Source organism: Arvicanthis niloticus, chromosome 7 (genome assembly GCF_011762505.2).
Source record: "Arvicanthis niloticus isolate mArvNil1 chromosome 7, mArvNil1.pat.X, whole genome shotgun sequence".
NCBI lineage: Eukaryota > Metazoa > Chordata > Mammalia > Rodentia > Muridae > Arvicanthis > Arvicanthis niloticus.
Genome location: NC_047664.1, coordinates 70,725,125 through 70,747,603, shown reverse-complemented (window position 1 = coordinate 70,747,603; position 22,479 = coordinate 70,725,125). Strand labels below are relative to the sequence as shown.

The following is a 22,479-nucleotide window of genomic DNA, read 5'->3' as shown; positions in this document are numbered from 1 at the left end:
TGGCCCCTCATCCAGACACCCACTACCATCTCACCCTCTAGCATCCCCCTTCTCTGGGGCATCAAGTCTCTATAGGACTAGGCACCTCCCTCCCACTGAGGCCTGACAAGGCACTCCTCTACTACATATGTACCCGCCCCGGAGCAGCCTATGTATGTTCTTTGGTTGGTGGTTTAGTCTCTGGGAGCTCTATTGTTCTTCCTGCGGGGTTTCCATCCCCTTCAGCTCCGTCAGTCCTTCCCCTAACTCTTCCATAGGGGACCTTGACCTCAATCTAATGGTTGGCTGTGACTGCTGCTTACTTATTTTTGTTTCCTTTACTAAGAACTAAGACACACATTCAAAGTTTATGTCAGCTTTCTCTATGCGCTTAGAGTTATTGAGTACAAGCCACACAATCTCCTACCTTCCACTTTCTGAGAGCATCTGGGTTTCCATTTTTCCTTGCTGCAAACTTAACTTTGTTAGGGGTCTTAGGATTTCAAGCAGTTATTGTGCTTGTGAAATATGAACTAAGTTCTCAGAAAAGAACACTACACCGATTTTAAACCTTCAGAGGTGATTGTAACTTACTCTTTGTGGAAAGTTGAAATGTTGCAGGTCCAGAGATAATTTATCTTGGGGTATCTCAATATTTTATATGACCACTTACTGCCTGCCTTGTGTGTGTGACCTAGTAGGGAAATGCTCTTGGAACAAATGGACAGAAACTTAGACGCCAGAGACATCATCAGGCAACATCTGAAGTGTATATAACAGAGATTTCTCATTTTGTTGGAACCTTCTATCTGATGCTTCTATGTATTTGAAAATCATATTGAGTTATGATTTTGCTTTTGCTCTGTTGCTAAAAATACTCCATGAAACTGTTGCCCCTTTGGAAGACAGTATTAGGCTAACTGGACGCTAATAGCCATCCCTGCCTGATTCCACAATAAACTCTTTCTTATTCCTTTTAAATTGAGAACTAGCTTATGATGTTGAGAAAAGTAAATATTAAATAAGTGGGATAAAGTGATCAAGTAAGTTCATATTATCATTCATGGGTATTACAGTTCTACAAGGAATCTATCACAATTCAACTTCTGGAGGACTTAACAGAAAAGAGTAGTGACAAGTGAATGACCCAAGAACTGTAGACTTCGCAGCACAACCTTAGGTGGAAAGGCTTTAGATAAGAGTTCTCCATTCTCCCTGCCCCACCTTTGGCAGTACGCACGCGCACGCGCAGCGTCCTCCTGGGTCCCTTCCTGTGTTTGTGTTTGCATCCGGGTTCTCAGGCTTCATCAATCCTCACCGGCTGGAGTCGCTGGCGGGTTGCTGGGCGTGTTAGCTCCTGCTGTTCGGTCGTTGGATGAGGCTGTTGGTTTGCCGGTGAGTTTTCTGGGGGGACTCAGCTCCGGTGCGGGGCTTGGACGCGGCTGGTTGTCCCAGATTTCCGGGCCCGGCGCGAAGTTTAGCAAGGCTTGGGCGCCTTTGCCTGACGCCCCTGAGCCGGGTGTGCGATCGGCCTCAGTCGGGCCACCGGAGATTTCCAGCGCCTGTCCGCTCCTTGTCCTCACGCTGCCCGGGGCTGCTTAGGGTAGAGCAGTCCTGGCCCAGTGCAGTCCTCCCTGCGCAGGCATCCTGGATGTCTGCAGCGCTGGGGCATCACACAGCAGATCAGGGGAGGGTGCTGCAGAAGCTCAGCACACCCTGTGCGTGGATTGTTGGGCTGCCCCACTAGCTGAAAAGCTGTGAAAGTAACGCGGTATAGAAGTAACCACCCCATAGAGAATTCAGGGACCTGGATTCAGCCAGTTTCCCTAGGGAGCCCTGCCCAAATGAATCAGCACCTGCAGTAAGCCCTTAATGGCAAATTGGCGTTTTTTAAAATGCTACCTGCTCACGATGCCGAAGTCAAAAAGCATCGACAGTTTCGGTTTCTGATGATTGCGAAACATGGAAAGGCGCATATTAAACATCTGAGTAATATAGAGAATTTATATTGAGTGAGAGGGAGTCACTGAGAAATTTTGGAGGTGAACTCAGTCTTAAGAGTAAAAACCGAACTTGCCTGAGGTTTGGTTTCTTCCTTGAAACTTTTCTCATTTTTAACTCAAGTCCAAGAATCCCCTGTGATACCCAACAGGTTCTCGAACTCCATTTGAGATCTGTTGGAGCTAAGGAGAGGGGCCCAGAGTCTTTTTACAAGTATTATTAGTGATTCCACATGGATAAAACATTTGAAACGCGTTTTAAGGTCAGCTCCCTCCAAAACGCAACATTTTGTAATGTCTGCAGTATTTGAGTTACAGTTTCTACCTCAAAAGTTAGGAAATAATCACAAATTCAGAAAGTATTTAGTTGAATACTCTAAAGCAACAGGGTCCCGGACTCATCAAATTTGTGTCTGTGGAGCCTTCCATAAAGTTTAACATGGAGTAAGCCCTGGCACGGGTGAAAAACTGAGATATACCGTTGCACTGGGAAGTTCTATTGCCGGTCTTTACAGTTCCTTTTTCTTCTGGTTGTTTGCTGAATAATCATATTAGAAGTACATATCTGTGAGAGCCAGCAGTTGTTTCGGAGTTTGGGTTGTAACTCTAGTTATTTTTGATGTTAGATTATTAATGGATGTAAATGGAGACAGAGTTCCATTGTGAGGCTGAGTCTTAAAAACTGTGACTTCTTTTCTATAAACGCTGTACATCTCTTATTATTGTCCCAAAATTCTAGATTATAGTGATCATACTTTTTGTTGTTTTAGAATTCTCAGTCTTGTTCTTAAGAATATCATTTAGTTTCTCTATATTTGTTATTAAATGTTCTGTTCCTTTTAGCTTAAACAATTTGATTTAGTATCCTGCGTAAAGTGCCTTGTTACTGAACCAGAATGCTGAAGCCAACTATGTCATTGAAGGGTCAGTGTTGGTGACTGACATATTTAAATGTAAAAATAGAAATTTAAATCTGAGGCTTGTGGTTATTGCATATAGAACATGCACGTTGCCTAGTAATAATTTTTTTTTTAAAGTAAAGGAGTAAAGCACTTCGGTTCAAAATTTTCAATTTTGTAAAGAATTTTTCTTCCAAGAGGGCAGCACTTTCAGTCAAGTATGATCTTATTAAAATCCTTTCTCTGCATTGTGTGTGTGTTGTGTGTATTTATGCACACTCGATATCTCAATGGAGTATAAAGAATAATACTGAAAATTATTTCTGGTGGGATTTAAACATGTTTAACAGTACAGAAATTTAATCATGGTATTTTTTTTTAGCAACAATTGTGGATTTTGGTAAGTAATTCAAAGGCACCAAATTTTTACAGTACGTGTCTTACAGTTACGGAGTGATGCCTTTTTGTTCAGGGATGGCTGCTTTGATAAGAGAATGTTTTATCCTAGTATGTAGTGTAGTGTGACGGCTTCATTTGAATTTGAATTCTGTTGTGTCACTTATCTTCACAGACAAGTCCTGTGAGTCCATTTCCTCCTCTGTAACCAGTTTGCTTCACAGAATTGTTATGTGGATTAATATATACATCTAAATGACCTAATCCAATGTCAAAAGCACAGCGCCTGTTTGAGAAAAAAGAATGCTATTACTACTCTTTCAAGTAGTAGCATTGTACGGTTCTAAGTATGGAGTCTATCTTTATATGTGCATGTCCTCCTTAAGTAGTGCCATTTTTAAGAATCAACATATTATACACTGGGTGCCTGAGAAATGTCTAAAGTACTCTGTAATGGAATTTTCACAGGTTTCGACCTCTTGGACTCAGAACTGTGCATCACCAATAATGAGGCTTGTGATTCTTGATAACTATGACTTGGCCAGCGAATGGGCAGCCAAATACATCTGCAATCGTATCATAAAATTCAAACCGGGACAGGACAGATACTTTTCACTGGGCTTACCGACAGGTATAAACCATGCATTTTATTTTTATACACTCACGTTATGTACGATTGTGGAAGAAATAGGGCTTTTCTTTGTAAACTACATTTCATTTTTCTCCATGGCTCTAAACATATTAGTATGTAAGGCCAGATGTATATGCAGTCTGTTGCACTATCTACATATGGATTCTATTTGTTAAAATCCTACTTTACCCACTACTCCAAAAATGGCAGTTTCACGAAGTGTCCTGACTTAAGTGATGATCGTGGTATTTCTGTACCTTTTCCTGGTACTCCTGAGTTGCTAGGACACCGCTTCCGTCAGTCATATGATTTCTTACAGCTTAGCTCTTTTATGACTAACAGGTGATGACTCAGTTGCACACTGCTACTTTTTGGCTCCACGTTACCTCTATTATGAGCTCTTATCTCCTTAGGCTTTTAAATTTTATTCTTGTTACAGAAGTATTTCAAGTGAAAATTGTAAAACGTCTTGCTGGTTTATCACAGAAATAAACTCACATGCCAATCACATGTGTGGCATTACTTTTCTGTTCAGAGTTGCCTTTTTAAAATGATCAGGTGCTGTCACTTGACCGTTGGGTATTTTTTATATTGATAGGTTTTGAGAGACCTAGACTCAGAACTGAATTTTAATGGCTGTATTCATTTTACATACCTTGAGTTTTGGAATCCTTACATGCACAAAAGATAAAATAGTCATAATTATTATAGCTTCAATGCTGTTTTGAAGCCAGGCTAAAACAGTCTTTTGAATGCAGTAAACACTATGTAGCTTTAAACTCTCCATTAGTGTTTTATTTAAATAGACTATTTTCTCCTGGTCCTCCCCACAAACATTCTAAATATATAAAACCTATCACCATGATTCATTTTACTTAGACGATTCTTAGGAATTATGTTTTTTCTGGATACTTTGGCTATCCTGTTGTCTCACTTTTTGTCTAGGACAGAAGGTCCTGGCGAGAATGACAAAAGGATGTTTCTGTTGCCTAGTCACACTGATAGAGAACGTTCACATCAGCACGCTCACGTGTGCCTTTATGGCTCAACAAACCTCTGCATCCATTCGTACACCGTGAATGGCTTATTCTCGGGATGCCTGTGTTAATCACTTTGTCTCAATTATGACACAGAAATACCCCAACAGTAAGTTGCGGACACAGAGACTTCAAAGTACTTCATGTTAGCAGTGAGTGCTAGATGTATTTCTTATGTATTTAAATTTACAAGTGGTATACCTGCCAAGGGTGATTTCAGAAACCTTTGATGCTACCATGCTCTTTGCTGATTGTTACTTCTGCTTCTGAAACTAGAACATGCAGTTTGAGGAAAAAAAAAAAAAAAACCAACCAACATCCTGTACATAAATTAGGCTCCCACCAAGCACGATTTTTGGGTCATGTGTGCCATTTTAAGTATTTTATTTTAATCTCCATATTGTGACCTGCCTGGGAACCTTACTTTCAGCACTCCCTGCCTTGATTTGGTCTGCTTGCGGTTCAGAGGTTAGGCCTGAACTCTCCGGCTTACCTTTGTTTTACCACGTTCTATCTGTGTATGTTTTGGAACCAACACACTCGGTTTTGCATCCTTGGCTTTGTTGCCGTTTGGTGTTTAGCAATTTATTCATCTTTTCAACCTGGTTCTTATATTTCCAATAAGAAATATAAACCTGCCAGTTTTCCAGGATTTGAGATTTACATAAGGGAAGGCGTGGAAACACCTACATAGCCTGTACCCATGTGCTTGGTACATACGTATTATCCTTGAGCCCTTCTCTCCGTCTTTTGGCTGTCTTACAGATCACTTTATGGTTGTCAGGATCCCAGCCCTTCATGACTCAATAGAAATGATTTCTTACATCATTCCCTTGGCAAAAAGATTGCAGTATTTTTGTTTTCATTGTTATACATAGAATTCTCTGAGGATTTCTTTCTTTACGTTGCATTTTTAAAATCATATCTGTCTTGTATAGTCACAGCAGAAAAATCCCTAACAGTCTTGGAACCACGGAAAGCACCTGTTAAGCATTGCTTGTGTAGTTAAGAAGTGACATCACAAAGCCAGTAATAAAATGACATTTCTCAAACAGGTTCACTTTTTTCATCTTTTTCATTTTTTTCCTTTAAATACAATGATTAAATGTCAGAAAGTGAATGTGTTCTTTATAACTACCATCGTGGCCACTTCACACTGGAACAAAATGCAAATAACCTTAAATCAAGTGACTCCTGGTTTTCTAATAGTGGAAGAGTTCTGTGCTTCTAGAAATAAAAAAGAAAAGCATTTTCTCCATCTGTTTATCCATAACTTATAAGTAGCATAAGGTAATGTATGCTTTGTCACAAAATTCATTAATAATCTCTTTTCTGCACCTATGAGGTATTTACTATTTATATCCACTTGTTACTCTGTCTACTTAAGCGAGGGTAGACAGTCTACTGCTACTGAAGCCCTTCACCCCCTTTGTTGTTTTGTCCAGAGACTGTTTTTGAATCTAGCAGATGCCTAAATACTGCCTAAGTCTAACTACTACTTCAGAAAGTATTTATTTCTGTTGTGTTTTTGTTTTGTGATAATGAGTGCTCTAGAAATCCATTCCATCCAGGACTGAGAAAGACATGATAGTAAAAGTGCCTTTTTTCTTGTGGTTATAATGGAAACTACAAAACAAATTTAATAAACAAAAGGGAGAGGCCCTCCATAAGCTGATAAATGTATCTTCATTTTGTCATATCATTAAAAAAAAAAAAAAAACAAAAACCTGCTTGTTTATCAAGTAATGTTATAGAACATGTAAAATAAAATACTGACTGCATAAAGCATGGCGTGTTTCCTCTCAGGATCTCCTCGCAGTCCTCTCCTTTTAAAGGTGTAACACTTTTCTTTCTCACTTAAGCCTTTTAAGGGAAGCACTTTGGAGATTAATGAGAAACAAAAACCAGAAGTGTGAGTCGCAGAGGTTCCCTCTTAACTGTGCGTGTATCACTCACAATACAACTCAGTTTTTTTTTTTTTTCAGCAAGTGTTTAATCTAAAAGAATTTAGTTTTATAATTTGCAAAAACAATTCAAAATACTGAGAACAGTTCAGAATAGCTTTGCAACTTCCATTTATGTTGATGGGCTTCTAGCTTTACTAACAAATTATGATTTAATGAAATTTCAAGTCAGCATGGAAAGAAACTACCTCAGCCTGTCATGAGCGTTGTCTGTATTTAAGTTGTTTGCCTAGTTTGAAATGTAGAATGTTACTCATAAAAATTTAATCATAAATACGTTTAAGTAGATTTTCAAGTTATTTCAAACATTGGTCACTGTATCTTTTTTAGGGAGCACACCTTTAGGATGTTATAAGAAACTGATAGAGTACCACAAGAGGGGGGACCTCTCCTTTAAATATGTGAAGACCTTTAACATGGATGAATATGTCGGTAAGATATTTGAATATATTACATGTTACATGTTGAATATGATGTATCATTAGAATTTCGAGGCCCTTTGTGTGCTGCTTTGTGGTGAAATTGATTATAGCACAGTATAACGGATACACAACGGAAATACGCATTCATTTTGCTGCTTACCTGTTATGTAACTTTGTGCATCCCTCCATTCACAAGTCATTCATGGCCATTCTCTCTCCCCCTTCCTTTTTTTCTCTTTTCTTTCTCCTTGTCCTCCCCTTCTGCTGTTCTGCTCCTTCTTTCCTTAAGGGATAATTGAAATTATAGAGAATTAAGTGATTGATACATTTGTAAAGTTTTATTTGTGTTAGCACCCACAAAACTTTAGTAATCTGTTAACTTGCTTAACTGGAAGGATCTATGATGTTGCATAGAAATTGTTAAAGCATAAATATCAGAATACATTTTCAATGTCTGTAAAAGTTACAGCCGGATAACTATTATGATTCGACATACTTGGCATACAAGAGGGATGTGGCCAGCAGTTAGTTCTTTACAAATATATACATTATGGGTGTGGCTTCCACCCATGAAGTCTCACCCCGCCCACCTAAACATGGCTTTAAGAAAGCTGTCATGAATAAGTGAAATCACAAGCAGCCTCAACGCTCCACACAACTGCAGGGACTAAGGAATACTGAGAGGAGGAGAGATAGGCTTCCCCGGGGAAGAGCACACCAGCTACTTATTCAATACCAGATCGGATGGTCTGCCCTGAAGACATATATATACATACAAGGAACATTATATATGGACAAAGAATGTTGTCATAATACATTTAGGAACATATAAATGTGTACACACACATATGTAACAACAATTAAAAAACATGAGGCCATGAAGTTAAAAGAGTGTGGCAGGAGGCAGGATACATGGAATGTTCTAGAGGAAAGGGAAAGGGAAATGATTTAATTTCATTGTAAGGTCAAAAAAAAAAAAAAAAAAAAAGAAGCTATTCAAAGAGTGACCTTTTTTTTTTGCACATGTTTTAGAAGTATGCGGTGACTAAGTTAGTGAGCTAGACTCCCAGTGTTTGAATCGCAAACCCTGCATCAGCTGTATGATTTGGGGGAAATTCCGAGCTTCATGTGCTCATCTTTAAAATGAGAATGATAATAGTATTTTCATCTGTGTTTACAAATTCATTGTTAGTGTAGAAATTTAAAGTGACACATGCATATATGAAGCATGGTTTAAGCCAAACATTTTAAAATTTAATGTACTATAAACAAGTTTTTTTGGAAAAGTTACAGTTTTTTTTTTATTATTAACCTCATATTTAGGACTTCCAAGAAGCCATCCTGAAAGCTACCATTCTTACATGTGGAATAACTTCTTTAAGCATATTGATATAGATCCTAACAATGCTCACATCCTTGATGGGAATGCTGCAGATTTGCAGGCAGAGTGTGATGCATTTGAGGAGAAAATCAAAGAAGCCGGAGGAATAGATCTTTTTGTTGGAGGTAAGAAGACATTGACATCAAGCATTTGTCTGCCAATATTTGAGTGTTTAAAAAAAGAACAAAAATGCCACCTTTGAATAATGCAAAGGACACCTGTTAGTGACTGTTAATATCCAACTACGGAAATAGAAGGCTTCCCGTTTTACCTTATTTTCATTTAAAAAGTACAGATAAGTTAAAAATAAACTTAAAATTTTAACAGTTAACACATTGTTTACATTATGCCTTGAGAAGTAGGTCCCCATCCTTATTAAACTATTCTGATTACCTCTTAAGGTTGAGAGTGTACCACATCCCGATAATCTGCCAGGTGATTGTCCTGTGTGGTTGATTATTTTGCTCTGCCACAGGCTACTTAACAGAGCTGAGTACATATGTGAAATGGGTAGATTTTTATCAGATAACTCCAGTTACACTAAGATCATTCAAATCAGTTATGAGTGACATAAGACTTTTTATCACCAGCTTTTACCCCAGTTCATTTCTGGTGTAATGAATGCCTTAATAAATTCCAAAGAGAATGAATGTTTTGTTAACCAAATTCCACTTATAAATTAAAATTATATATTTATGTGGTGTGTGTGTGCGTGTGTAAAACAGGAGTTTGCCCCTTTGTAATAGCATGGCTCTCTATTACCAGAATGAAAAATCTTGGGAAGGTTGTTGCCATCAGAAAAGTGTAAATCAGCCGGGCAGTGGTGGCACTCACCTTTAATCCCAGCACTTGGGAGGCAGAGGCAGGTGGATTTTTGAATTCGAGGCCAGCCTGGTCTACAGAGTGAGTTCCAGGACAGCCAGGGCTACACAGAGAAACCCTGTCTCAACAAACAAACAAACAACAACAGAAAAGTATAAATTATGTACATTAAAACCCAAACCATTTTTTAATCTGTCTTTAACAAGTACTATAAACTACCTGTATATACTTTGTATCCCAAAACTCTATGCACTAGGGTTACACCCAGGTGAATCCGTGGTTGAAGTGGCTAAGTATGATTGAGGTGGTTGGATGCCGGTGGGTTTTACAGTGAGACTTATATTTGCATCTTCAGCCTCTGTGTATGCCTGTTCAATTTACGGAAGTTCAGTGTAGCGGAAACATGTGTAAGACAGGGTTAATTCTCACTTTCTCAGCATTGAAAATTCAATGTTTTATAACATGTTTAAAATGCCTTAGAATGGTGCTTGGTATACAGCTGACTCATGGTTACTTCAGTGTTGTCTTCAATGAGCTGTAGAGACTAATGTTGTCCATGAATTCCCTGTGGTCTTACCGAACTGTTTTTATTTTATTTTTATGAATGACCAAGTATAACTGAACTCTGCTCTAAGGGGATTCCTATCTATGTGTACAGAGCCAATACTGTTCGTTTTCTTGTATAGATTGAATTGTTATTTGTCTGATCAAAAATATTTGTTTACTATTTCGTTTTAAACAGAATGTCATTCATTTTAAATAAATCTTGCTAATATCACTTTGATAATCATATAAGGCACTTTCATAATCAAACATACATATGGTTCCATTTTGAAATAGCCATCATTTTACCTGCCAGTATTAAGGCTCAAACACTAGATGATTGGAAATATATAAACAGACTTTCGTAATTTCTATATGAAAACAAAATTATTGAATATTGGTCCTAAAAAGTTTATCTTAGTTTTATTTCTACAAGAAATGATTTCAGCAATTTACTGTTACATTGAAAACACATACTAGATGTTAGAGATTAATGACTAAAATGGCTGTTTGAAACATGTTTTCATTTGTAGACGTTTATTTTCCCTGTTAATCTGCTGATTTTATGGAGGGGTCCATGCAACAAAACACTCATAGATTAAGTGCAAGCAAAATTAACTTAGTGGTCAAGAGAATGTTCTTATGTTCTTATCTAGAGAGCATTCAGACTCTAGTAGGTTTTCTGAGTCTACAATTCCCTTATCCAGTCTTTCTGGTAGAAACTCATCATTTCCCATTGTTTTAAGTCATGTCTCTCTCCTTTTTTTTTTTTTTTTTTTTTTTTTTTTTTTTTTTTGTACGTTTTTGGTCTGATTCCTCAAACAGCTTGTCTCCCTTCCAAGTAAGAGGAACACTAGTTATAATTACACCTCTCACTGACTCTCACTGATGCTTTGCTTTTTAACCACCTTTGTCTTAAGCTTCCTATAGTTATTTCTTTAGTATCCCACAAACAGAAAACATTCTTAAGAGAATTCTTTACCTCTTTTATTAGCATCTTCATTGGAGGCTGATGATCCAGGGCCATCTAGAAAATACGATTTCTGTGCATGGAAAGAGGAGTTAGCTTGTGCTCTACCTTCCTCTTTTGGGTAACGGTTGTTGGACATATACGTGTTCATGAAAGAATCTCATTTGACTCTCTGCATTTCTTGATGTAGGTTATTGTCTTTGGAATATTTAAGATGAGGCTTGGTATCTGGGTCTTACCACTTACCCTTCTTTTGTTCCAGGGTTTGGTTAATAAAAAACACTAAGAACTGTGCCAAATGGGATCAAAATATCTGCTTTATTAAAGGTAAAGTTGGGATAGAGACTGTAGGTTGGGCTTGAAGCCAGTATTGGTTTTCCCCTCCACTGTGAGTTGGCCTAGGACTAGAAGCCTCTAAGAATATAAATTTACTGCTGTTCACTCAGGGAATTAGACTGTGGGTTCCTTTCCCTTGGTAGAAAAGAGAAAAGAGGAAACAAACTCCGAGAGCTTTCATTCTTCCTCTGATGGCAGAAATGTTAAGAAAGGTAAGGTATATCCTAAGTGTCTAAGAAGGACCCAGCAGTAAGGCATACATAAAGAAACTTAAATTTTGATATTCTATTTATATAAAATTTGAAGAAGGCTGGGGGAAACGTTGATATTTTTTTAGTTGTTGAAGCCTTTGGCAATAACGGGCTGACTAGAAGGGACTAATAGTGTGTTCACTGAAATGATTCTGGTATAGTTCCTAAAACCTAGAGAAAGGATCAAGCCCTGATTGTTTGGAAAGAACTGAAGCTCCTCACTCTCAGAAGCAGTGGTACATTAACCAGCAGCTGTCACTTAGTTCCGTGTTTGTGTTTCCTTTGCTTCTGTTCATCAGATTAAGATCAGCTCTAGAGAGATTTCCATTACTTCAGCTTGGAGTCCTTTCCTCTTGCCACGCTCACCCAGTATGATAGGGACATAAGGAATTATCTTTGAGATCCGCACCCCCTGACCCCTGCAACCTGTAGTGAGGGGTGGAGCAGAAGAGGTGGAGAGGTGAGAAACTGCTGAGCCAACCAGAGAGAAGTAACATGCATTAATTCATTCGGCTCTGCTTTATTGAATGTCTCTTGGGCGTAATGTTTTCTTCTGAGTAGTAGTTAGAGAGACACACAAAAGTGTTACTCAAAGGAAGTTTACAAACTACCCACAGAACTATAGGAACAAAGGAAAGATATATAACATACTCCTACCGGTGAGTTCTTGAGATGCTGCTGAGACCCTAATGTAGATGTAAAGGCCATAGAGGTAGCTGAACATAAAGCATTATCAGGAGTCAGTCTCTGTGGGTTGTGGCAGAAAGCGTAGGTGATGTTGTTCCTCTTACAGAACACTTGACCAGAACCTCAGGTCAACCATATGCTTTCTGTGGCCCAGATCACCGGGGACCTCTGGTTTGTTTTCTGAAGTTTTTCTGTTTCTAGCTCTAACCCTTCTTCTGTGTGCATATAAAGACAGTATACATATAGTGCATTTGTATACCCAAGAGTAAAACAGTACATTAGAAAACACATTTAAGTGTAATTAAAACATACTAGTAACTAAGTCTGTACTTAGGAATGGAAACAATCCTTGAATATTAATCGTATAGAAGTCCTTATTTAAAATGTACATCCCCACATTAATCACTGCTGGACTGTTATGCTTTAGAACATTTGCGTTACACTGTATTTTTCTTAATCCTTCAAAACTAGATTATAATTTGTTATGTTTTATTATGGCTTGAGAAACTTAGTTATACAGCAAGTATCAGTGAGATATACCTGTTTTCTCCTTAAAGTAAACATGTGGAGTATAAATGTAAAAGATATTTTAATTACTTAGAGAATTACTGGTTTTAGTTTTTTATAGAAGTTGCTCTAAGTCTGGCAACTAGGATAAATGTGTGTAAAATTTGGTGTTTAAAGGTTCTTGATTTTATGAAGGGAAGTACCTTGAATTGTCTTCAAATAAGGAATACCATGTTATTTTCTATATTTTAGAAGCCATCATAGAATATAGCCGGTGTGTACAGGTCACTGTAGTTGATACCGATGTGTCATGAAATCAGTGCAACCAGTAATATCCAGCATTTCCTTCTTGCACAACTAAGGAAATGAAGTGTAACAGAAAAAGACCTTGCATGTATTCCAAAAGCCAAGTGTAATTTTATGCATTGTGTTTATTTGATTTTATTTTTATTTTAGATATGTGTGTGAGAATGTGTGTGTGTGTGTGTGTGTATTAGATTGTAGTGAAAAATCAGAAAACTTGAAATATAAAACTGTTATCTTAGGTATTGTCTTATGCAATTCTGTATTATTTTATGAGGAATCAACCTAAAAGGGAAACATAGTTAATTGCCTGACCTGAACTGGACTGAAACAAAGCACAGGGAGGATGTAAAAGCCCCAGAGTCAACAGTCAGAAGGCTGAGACATGAGTGTACCTTGGTTTTTACTAAGCTGTGGGTCTGAACATCAGTGACAGCTCTGGTCTTTCATATCAGTTTCTTTCTGTGTTCTCAGAATGGTGGCCATGAGGGAAGGAGCCACAAAATGACCAAATATTACCTGTTATGAAAATGCTTTCCAAGCCTGTAGTACTATATAAATGTGATGTTTCCCTGCTATTGCTGGGACTACATACATGTCATTCTATGCTGAGTATTCAGCACATATGAAAATACTAAGTGAAATATAGACACAAATATTTTAACCCAACATTACAAATTCAGTTCTAAAATAAGGTAAGTATGCTTATGGCTATTTCTTTGCCTTTATAACTATGTTGAAATTTGAGAAAATATGATACACAATATGCTTGAAACCTTGTTTATTTCATGTTTATATGAGTGTGCATATCTGTTTTTGAAAGGAATAGGTCCCGATGGTCATATTGCTTTTAATGAGCCAGGATCCAGTTTAGTGTCAAGAACAAGATTAAAGACTCTAGCAATGGACACGATTTTGGCAAATGCTAAATATTTTGATGGAGATTTATCAAAAGTGCCAACCATGGCTCTGACTGTTGGTGTGGGGACAGTGATGGATGCTAGGGAGGTAAGAAATGTTTTCTGATTATTTTTCTTTAATGTTGAGTAATTATGGTGCTTAATTTTTTAGATTCATCTAGTTTTCAATAAAAATGCTTAATTTCCAGTCACTAACTTTTGCCATTCTCATTGTTAAGAATCGAGTAAATGTAAGTGTTCAGTTGTAAACCAGGCACCAGGAGACCTCTGTTCAGCTGCTACTTTGCCTATTCATGCTTCCCAGTTTGAGTTCCTGTAATCTTATTGTCTTAAATAAGGTTTTACTGCTGTGAACAGACACCATGACCGAAACTCTTAAAAATGACATTTAATTAGGGCCAGTTTACTGGTTCTGAGGTTCAGTCTATTATTATCAAGCTAGGAAACATGGCAGCATCCCGGCAGTCATGGCGCTGCTGGAGCTGAGAGTGCTACATCTTGTTCAGAAGGCAAACAGGAGAAGACTGTCTCCCACATAACTAGGAGCCCATCACCACAATGACACACACTTCCTCCATTAAGGCTATACCTCCTGATAGTGCCACTCCCTGGGCCAAGCATATACAAATCATCACAGTAACCATGTGGTTCTGTTGCCATTTGGATAGTCTTGTGAAAGGGTAGATGGGAAAAGATATAAAGATAATGCCCTACCTACATAGTTTTGGAGCACGTGGGATTGTTTAACATAAAGTGCTCTTCACTACAATTAGGAGGACTGGGTATCTTGGTTTCCCATAGTTCAATCCCTAAGACCCACATTCTGGAAGGAGAGAGCTGATGGCTGTACGCCATCATCTTTGACTCTTAGAGGTAAGTAGCATTGTCAGCCCAGATGATAAATTTTCATTTAAACCACACACACACACACACACACACACACACACACACACACACACACACACACAAGTAAAAGGCCATTTAATATTTTTGAAAAGAAGCATTAGATTCAGCTGCCTTTTAAGGACTTCCTATGAGATTTTGGCAAGCTAATGACCTAAGGGACTTTCATTTCTGCACCAAAGCTCCAAATAAAATGAATCATTAGAGAAGACATGAATCGGCCAGTAATGTGTGTCTTTGTGCATGTGGTACACACCTACACATTTCATTTTAGTTGTTTCTGTACAAATATTTTATTCTTAGGACAACACTGTGGGTAATAATGTTCAACAAATTGAATTAACTTAGAAATCATTAATTTTTTGCTTGCCTTATATCAAACAAGTTAATTTTTGCTTTAAGAAGGCAAATGGTTTTAAGATGATTCATTGAATGTTAATTAAGGTTCAGTTTCCCAATGAAAATTGATTTGAATTATGATTTTATAAAGATACTTTGATCCATTCATATTCCATTTCCTATCCTATAGAATCCCGAATCATAACATATGCATACGTGAATATAAAATTTTTATTCAAAATATCTTAGAGCCATAACCATTTCAATTTTATAATAATTGTAATGAGAAAAAATAAGTAAACTAATCTAAACTCAGAAAGATAGGCAGTTCATGTTCTCATGTGATCAGGATTTAAGGAAAAAAGACTGTATGGGGAGGAGAGGGATCAGTTAGGGAAGAGTGGGTAAAGAAGGGCCTGTCTTGTCTGGCGTTAGTGGGAGAGGAAGCACCTAGCCACACAGACTTAAAAGTGCCAGGGTGGGGATACCCAGGAGGGCCTCACTAGCTCAGAAGAGAAGGGGACGACAGCTTTGGGGTAAAAATTGTAGGAGGGATGACCTGGATGGGTGCAGTGAGCAGGATGTAAAGTGAGTAAGTTTTTTGTTGTTGTTGTTTTTGTTTTTGTTTTGTTTTTTGTTTTCTTGGGGTTTTTTTTTGTTTGTTTGTTTGTTTTTAAAAAGAGTGGAAACGATCCAGGTGGTGGTGGTGCATGTTGTCAATCCCAGTACCTGGGGGCAGAGGCAGGCTCATTCTGTGAGTTCAAGGCCAGCCTGGTCTATTGAAGCTATTTCTAGGACAGCCAAGGCTACACAAAGAAACCTTATCTCAAAAAGAAAAGAAAAAAAGGAAATTATTTAAGTATTTGTATTTATGAAAATGTCATAATGAAAACCCATTATGTTTTATGCTTCATGCTGATTAAAAAGAATATAAAAAACCTACAACAGTATGTAAACATAGGTACATTTTTTTTCAGTTGTCGAAGGAATTGATAGCTGAAAAATTATAAGGTCCCTTCTGATTCACACTCTCACATTCATACTCGCATGTTCCTTGAATCATTTTACTGGTGCTTAGGAATTTAAAACCATGAACTTGCAGTTTCTGTTATTTCCAAGAGTATCTGTCTCACTCCTGTGCTTCAAAGGCAGCTCTTGTGTTTCAGGAGATCTGAAAGTCTTCAATGCAGTCTATGTTTGGAACAACATAAAAGATAATCATAGCATTTGGTGAAATGAAGTTCAGGCTCCTCTAGATAGTTTTCAAATCTCTGTATCTGTGTTGCTTTAGAGCACTTGCTTGTCTAACATAGGACATATTGCTTAGCTGGACTAGCGAGATTTGAGGTGTTATATATTATATATTATTCATTAAAGGCTCATAAGCTCTTTGTCCCTGTCAGGAAGCTCTTCTCTTTTCTTGCCCAGGCATGTATTTTATATGTTAGTAGTAAAATATTAACTCTGGTCCTCACTTTATGTTAGAGAGCTTCCTACTCACTGCTAACACGTGATGCCCATGGTTCTGCAGGTGATGATCCTCATAACAGGTGCACACAAGGCGTTTGCGCTCTACAAAGCCATCGAAGAAGGAGTCAGTCACATGTGGACTGTCTCAGCTTTCCAGCAGCATCCCCGGACGATTTTTGTATGTGATGAAGATGCTACTTTAGAATTAAGAGTTAAAACTGTGAAATACTTTAAAGGTGAGCATTGAATCTTAATATGCATATGAGACACTTCTAGTGGATGATAAAACTTAATAACTGTGGGCTTTAATCTTTCAGTGGGGCCTGCTGAAAACTGGCATTATGCTAACAAAATAACCAGGATTTTCAGGGACTACAACTTCTTCGATAAAACTTTTTTCAGGGTTTTTATGACATTTTCTTTGAAATCTCATAAAGTATTTTAGTTTCACATCGAATATTCAAGATTAAATAAGTCAGTAATATCCTTTCTAGGTCTTTGGGTTTTTTTATTTGTTTTGTTTTTCTTTTTTTTTTTTTTTTTTTTTTTTATTTTTTTTCCTTTGGTCTCATCCTTCCATCTCTCACCGACTATTCCATACTTCTTGATGTCCGACAAATCCATTTCAGTGTGCTAAAGGTAATATTACAGTGGGCACTTTAAAACATATAAAGTAAGTAGCCAGTCGGTCTGGTTGCTTGGATGTCTACGTGCTGATTTTCCTTCTCCTTTTTCCTGTAGTATTTATGAAGTAGCAGTGAGAATAATTTTATGTCTGAGGGTCACCACAGCATGAAGAACTATATTAAAGAGTTGCAGCATTAGGAAGGTTGAGAACTACTGGTCTAGATGATTCTCTACAAAAACTACATGGAAACTCATGGCTTGAAAGCACCTTTACCTTTGCTGTCCCGTCTGTTGGGCCTTGTGAGCCTTCTCAATTTCAGTTGCTTCTTCCGTCCCTGATCTGAAGATGCCCCAGGGTCTTTCTCTTCCCAGAGCTCTTTGTTAGTCCCTGGACAAGGTCTTCACTATGTGGATTTTACAGTGCTTTCTGAGGGACCATACATTTCTAACACTTTTCTCCCAAGTCCAATACCCAATTTTCTGAAGAAACTAAATATCTTCCTTCACTCCACCTTTTATGAGTTTTTAATGGCCTGGAAAATTTAACTGATTTCTTTGCTTTCCAAACTATAAATTTTTATTCAGTTTATTGATTCTGTCAAAGACAATCTTGTAAGATCTTTTTTTTTTTCTTTTTAAAAGATATATACTACTTAAAACATGTATCTGGAAAAGAGACTTTTACTATATGATTCACAAACATACATACCCATTAGAAAATTTCCACTCTAAAGCATACATACCAATTATAAAATGGTTATTAAAGTCTACTTAAATTTAAGTTTCCATCCCAATTTAAAACAGATGTCTACATTGTTTTAGTAAACATTCTCCATATGCTGTGTGTAAGCTTGTAATCAACCAGGTTTGTAGCTACACATTCCAAGGTCAGTAAAGAGGCTGGGGACATGGCTCAGTTGACAGAGAACCTGCTTTACAATCATGAGGAACCAAGTATAGATCCCCCGGTTATCTACATTAACAGGCAGAGCATGGTGGTGCATGCTGTCTAACCCAGGGCTGGGAGTCAGACACAACAATCTCTGGAATTTGTTGACCAGCCAGTTACTCCCAGTTAATGTCTCTGTAATCAGTTAGAAACATCTCACAGTGAGGTGCAGTAGTAAAGGGAGACACTCGACACTGGGACTCATACACGTATGTGCAACCATGTTATCACATGCAGTCCCCTCCCCACCTCCCCAAGTAGGGTAGTATTTTGGAAGACATCTATCTTATGATGACAGTCTGGGTCCCTGATTGTCACCAACTAAGAGCTGCTGCCATAAAATCAAAACCTGCATTTCTGGACAAATGGGTTGACCAATTAAACTTTGCCAGCTCGCCACTCCAGTGGTCCTCAAGGCAAGCACTGAGGGTGTACTGGGACTCCCAGAGGATTCACTCTGTTCCATATCTACACTGATAATGTATACATTGCAGTTCTTAGTTTCAGTAGACATAATCATAGAAGATTGAAATACTCTCTTACAAATCTTGTTCTTATGTAAAAGGTCAAAATTAACAAAATTACAACTAGAATTATGCTTTGTTTTTTCTTTAAGGTTTAATGCATGTGCACAATAAACTTGTGGACCCACTATGCAGTATGAAAGAGGGGAACTGAAGGAGACTGAGTTCTGCTTGGGAAGAAAGAACCTTTCCATACTGATAAAATTTCAGCTTATGCAATATGATAAAATGGGGAAATAGGAAGACTCATTTACAAAGAAAAAGACCAGGGTGTGTTAAACATTCCATATTTAGAATGTGTCTGTTTTACACTAGGTCCTAGAAGTAATTGGATCCCCAAATTGGCTGTTACAAAGTATAGATGCTATATAGCTACCTATAAACATTATAGCAGTGAAATGTTTGCATTGTAAGAGAGTCTGCACTATCAGGTCCTGTCAGTGACATAATCTCTGACTTATTTGAAGACACTCCAACCCTTTCCAGTGTCATCCTGCTATCATTGCAAACCTTCACTTTTGGAACGGATATTTCTTTGTGCATCATACACATGCTTTTTGCCTGTAGTTGCCTTAGTCATCTTTCTGCAGTAGCATCTGGACATCTCAAGTCCTGCTATTCATTAATCAAGGAAATCTGAAGAGATGACAGTGCCCTGAAGTAGTTTACATCCTCTCAGAAAGTATGTGTAAGTGCATGCTTCTATGCACCTTCTTATGTAGTACTTTTTTACAGATATGCTTATTTTTATTTAATGACCTGGGTTACTGCCCTTAATAAGTATATTGGCAATTATGAGCTTTATACCTAGCTACAAATGTAAGGAAATCCTTTTGAAAAACATTTTCTGATTATTGTTAAATTTTGTAAATCATCCTTATATATGTCTAAAGAGATATTAAGTATGCACTAAAATAATTACTGTAAACATTTAAATTGCAATAACTTGCATAATTAAGTTGCAAATAAAAATATTGTTTTCTATCTTTAACACAAATAAAGTTTACAATAAAACAGTTGTCTAATTTTCTTTCTAAAAGTTTAATCACATTCATGTGGGAGACTGTTAATGGTACCTATGACATTACATTTGCTTCTAATTTGTTGCTATCATTTAGTTAGGAAACTGAAGACAATACCTAAGAAGGAAAATATGGAGGCTGGAGAGACGGCTCAGCAATAGAGGGTACTTGCCGCCCATGCAGAGGACCTGGGTTCAGTTCCCAGCACTCATGGGGTGGCACACAAACCTATTGTAGTTCAAGTTTCAAGGGTCCCTCTAATGCCCTCTTGTGGTCTCTGAGGGCACCAGGCATACAAATACTTGACATAAGTAATACAGACTGCATACATGCGGTCGAAACAATAATGTCACCAGTAATGGTACTTTAATTCCAAGTGATGTTTTAACAGCTGTTTGTTTATTCATGAAAGTAAGCCAATTACACACACACACATATTCTGGCACCTCTTTGGACTCATAGCACTATCATCTGTCTTCTGACCTTCAATTTCGTGTATCAAATAGCCTGCTGAAGAGCACCACATAGGAATATTATGGACTATACTAAATTCCAGCTGAGTTCTAAATCTCTCTCACGCTATTTCACCTCCCTACTTAGTTAACACTGGTACAGCATTTATTCAGACGAGTACCCCACAAAGTAGAAGTTAGCCTTAATAGTGTTCTTCCTCTCTATCATCATCTTAGTCTTCCCATAATACACACTGTATCATTACCTTCTCACTGCTTGAACAAAATGCCTAGCAGAAACAATCTGTTCAAGGGGTCCTTATGTGCATAACATTTTAGTTAACCAGTCAATAGCATCCATCCTGCAGTAATGATTTTGGCAATAGCATGTTTAAGCAAGATTACCCTTCCTTTGGCTGTATAGCATCTAGTGAAGTTAACGGTCCCTTCTGATGTATCATTCATTCCCACTGTGCTCCAAAGGTCTAAAAAAAAGTCCTTTTCACTCTAGCACTGATGCTGTTTCACAGGTATCTCTCCTCAGCACTTCCCTAGCCACTATAGCATCCTAATTCGCCATGAGATACTATTTAAAGGCTTAGGAACCATTAAAGATATGTCATAGGAAGCAATAAACTGTCTTTGAAGCAAAAAAAAAAAAATCCATTATTTGGATTCTATCTGTCACTAGGGGATATAAGTGGCAACATCTTATCCTCTGCTGTTAACAGAGACTGAAAAAAGTGCATAAAACTCAGCACCCTGGCCCACCCATACCAAAATTAGTAAGTGGCAATTATTTTTGTCATACAACTATACAAATTGTGATTCTAGAACCCAAAGGAATAAACTCAAGGCATGTAACTCAAAATTAAGCCTAACAAATATTCTCTCTCTTCCGTTAGTACAATGTTACTTCCTAAAGAATTGTCGGTTAAAGAATAGCCCAAATCTAAAAAAGCTCAAGTGTTAAATTGCAAATACTGTATATTAGGTAGGACACATGCACCAGTTTTTGACTTTCCCCTAGCAATAATGTACTAGCAGAACATTTTAACAACTGCATTGCCTTCGTCTCAACTATATTGCCATTTAAAAAAATACTGAGGCGGGAATTTAGTATTTTATACCTAGCAAATCAGACTGGGAGAAGTGAGATGGTTTATGTAACAGGATACACTAAGGCTACGTAACTTCTAAATCCTCACTTTAAAATCCCATCAATGCTAAGACTCATCTGGAACCTTTTTTGCACTGATGCTGTTTTTGCAAGATAGAAGGCAGAAAATAAAATCCAGTATCAAGACTTCCTTGCAGTTTTTCAGTTTGTTGTGAATGAACATAAAACTAAGCCATGTATTAGCTGTGTCATTTAGGTACATTTATGAAATAGCTACTAATATCAAAATGTATGTCATTTTGCAAGAATGTACTCAGAATGTCAAAAACAAGTCGGGTCCCTACCCTAAACTTAACTCATACGTATAACTTAAGTTTCAGAAATGCTTGATTAAATGTGTAAGCATAAAAAGCCAGACAAATGTCTAGTAACATATACCTTTCAGTCTATTTTTTTTTTTTCGAGACAGGGTTTCTCTGTGTAGCCCTGGCTGTTCTGGAACTCACTCTGTAGACCGCTGGCCTCGAACTCAGAGATCCGCCTGCCTCTGCCTCCCAAGTGCTGGGATTAAAGGCGTGCGCCACCACCGCCCGGCCTCAGTCTATTTCTTAATAACCAATTCATATATATCAGATAAAGTATGAGCTAAAAACTGTAATACGAGGTGATTTTGGAAAGCTGTTATTAGATGTAATTAGGGCTCCTTTTAGTATCTGTAAGAAAACCCATGCATAAGTTGAAGACAGTAGCACAAGGCTATAATCCCAACAATGGGAAGACTAAGGTAGGAGGACTGTCACAAGTTTGAGGTCAACCTGGACTGTGAAGGAATGCTGGGTGTGGGGGTTTGAACAGAAGTGGCACCCACAGACTCATGTGTGTGAATGCTTGGCCCATAGGGACTGGCACTATTAGGGGGACTGGCACTATTAGGAAGTGTGTCCTTTCTGATGGACATGTGTCCATGTGGAGGTGAGCTTTGAAGTCTCATATGCGCAAGCTAGGCTTAGTGTCACAGTCTCCGG

General features: G+C 37.8%; 1 protein-coding gene across 2 annotated transcripts; it reads left to right on the top strand.

Annotated features, from left to right (window-relative positions):
* The first annotated feature begins 1,252 nt into the window (after positions 1 to 1,252).
* Positions 1,253 to 19,874, top strand: Gnpda2 (glucosamine-6-phosphate deaminase 2). 2 transcript variants are annotated; one of them, XM_034509453.2, is made up of 7 exons: positions 1,253 to 1,374; positions 3,743 to 3,905; positions 7,237 to 7,338; positions 8,652 to 8,834; positions 13,952 to 14,136; positions 16,822 to 16,996; positions 18,953 to 19,874. In XM_034509453.2, the coding sequence occupies exons 2-7, from the start codon at positions 3,782 to 3,784 to the stop codon at positions 19,012 to 19,014; spliced, it is 831 nt and encodes a 276-aa protein (XP_034365344.1). In that variant the 5' UTR covers positions 1,253 to 1,374; positions 3,743 to 3,781; the 3' UTR covers positions 19,015 to 19,874. The 2 variants fall into 2 exon arrangements, with proteins under 2 accessions (XP_034365344.1, XP_034365345.1); XM_034509454.2 differs by having other exon boundaries at positions 13,958 to 14,136; positions 18,953 to 19,160.
* The last annotated feature ends 2,605 nt before the right edge of the window (positions 19,875 to 22,479 follow it).

What these genes read in the sequence shown, in the direction of transcription:
- Gnpda2 (XM_034509453.2), top strand. Translation starts at nt 3,782, where the DNA reads ATGAGGCTTGTGATTCTTGATAACTATGACTTGGCCAGCGAATGGGCA. An exon ending in TAACATGGATGAATATGTCG is followed by an intron (nt 7,339 to 8,651) that starts GTAAGATATTTG and finishes CCTCATATTTAG; the next exon opens with GACTTCCAAGAAGCCATCCT. An exon ending in CAGTGATGGATGCTAGGGAG is followed by an intron (nt 14,137 to 16,821) that starts GTAAGAAATGTT and finishes ATGGTTCTGCAG; the next exon opens with GTGATGATCCTCATAACAGG.